At 56.6% G+C, this 1391-nt stretch overlaps 1 protein-coding gene across 1 annotated transcript; it reads right to left on the bottom strand.

Moving 5' to 3' along the window:
• Nucleotides 1-533: 533 nt before the first annotated feature.
• Nucleotides 534-1391, bottom strand: LOC123522563 (UPF0696 protein C11orf68 homolog; the record flags this gene model as incomplete). Its single annotated transcript, XM_045297916.1, has 1 exon — nucleotides 534-1391. A coding segment is annotated over one exon (234 nt), but the record flags the coding sequence as incomplete, so codon positions are not given.

The following is a 1391-nucleotide window of genomic DNA, read 5'->3' as shown; positions in this document are numbered from 1 at the left end:
GCACAATGCTTGTTTCTCTACCGCAAACCTCAGTTCCCTTTGAGTACTGCTTTATATCTTTCTAGCTATATTAGAAAATAGCCTTCGTGTGACGTTAAAATTATTTAGCATCTCACACTTTGACAAAAAGAGACCAGGCCCAGACTTTGTAAAGCAATAGCACCTAATTATAACGGAATTCAAAAAAAATTGTAGAGACAAGTTCATGAGGAGGCCTGGCAACGTAGTGATTACATGCTGGGCTGCTAACCACAGGTCAGCAGTTTGAAACCCCCAGCAGCTCCTCGGGAGAAAGACAAGAAGACTTTCTACTCCGGTAAAGAGTGACATTCTCAGAACCCGACAGGGGCAGTTCTACCCTGTCCTTTAGGGTCACCGTGAGTCAGAACGGACTCCATGGCCGTGAGCCTGGTGTTTGGTTTACACATATGCACACATACTACCTTGTTCTACAGACGCTTAATTACACTGCTCTTCCCATCGCAGCTTTGCTTTTCATTCTTTTCTTTTTTTTTTTTTAAACACTGAAGACACAGACCCAAGCGGGCTTTATTGGAATGTCAGGGGCAGGCAAGTGACAAGATCGCTGAGGAGGGGACTGGGGTGGTGCAGGCTGTGAGTTGCGGGGAGGGGCAGGCCTGGGGTCTGTGGTCCCAGTGTCCCCTCTCTCTGCCAGGGACTGAGTGGGCACAAGGACTCACCCACCCCCAGTGGCGTGCTCAGGCCTGCAGGGCCCCGGCCCTGGCCCCAGAGGGCTCCAAGGGAGGGGCTAGAAGCACTGGCATTTTCTCCCTCCAGAGGGTGGGGGGAGGGAAGACGAAGACAATGCAGGAGGGACAGTGCAGCCTGGTGAGGCGACAGGGGTGGCCGAGATGGCTTTCCCTGGCTTCCAGCCCCAGCCAGTGGTCCTGTGAGGGGGACGGGAGCAGCAGCGAAGACAAAGGCTGAGGGCCCGGCCCTCAGCGAGCCAGGGCCCCCTACCTGCAGGGGTTCAAGTCACTCCTGGACAGAGATGCAAGGGGGGCGAATGATGCTGGCAGTTCCTGAGTGACCTAACCCGGTCCCTCAGGGTTGGGGTCTGGCCTGGGGGTGGGGGGTTGACAAGGAAGGTAGGGGCAGCCCTCCCGCAGAAGGGCAGGGGGCGAAATCTGGCCCCACTAGGTCAGTTCCACATTGTTGGCACGATCCAGCACCCGAGAACCGCGGGCATCGCCCCCCAGCTGGAAACGGCTCTCGTAGAGAGTTGGGCAGAGGTGCCAGCGGTTGGCCCGGTAGATGCCCAGGTAGGTGTAGACGTCGGGCTTGTAGGTGAGCAGGCACTTGACGCCTGCAGTCCGGATGGCCGAGTCCGCCTCCAGGACACCCAAGCGGTCCGTGAAGTCGTCCGTGTA

The sequence above is a fragment of the Echinops telfairi genome, unplaced genomic scaffold (assembly GCF_000313985.2).
Source record: "Echinops telfairi isolate 266 unplaced genomic scaffold, ASM31398v2 ScPeMD7_4;HRSCAF=17, whole genome shotgun sequence".
NCBI classification, from domain to species: Eukaryota; Metazoa; Chordata; class Mammalia; order Afrosoricida; family Tenrecidae; genus Echinops; species Echinops telfairi.
This window is presented reverse-complemented; position numbering and strand designations above follow the sequence as displayed.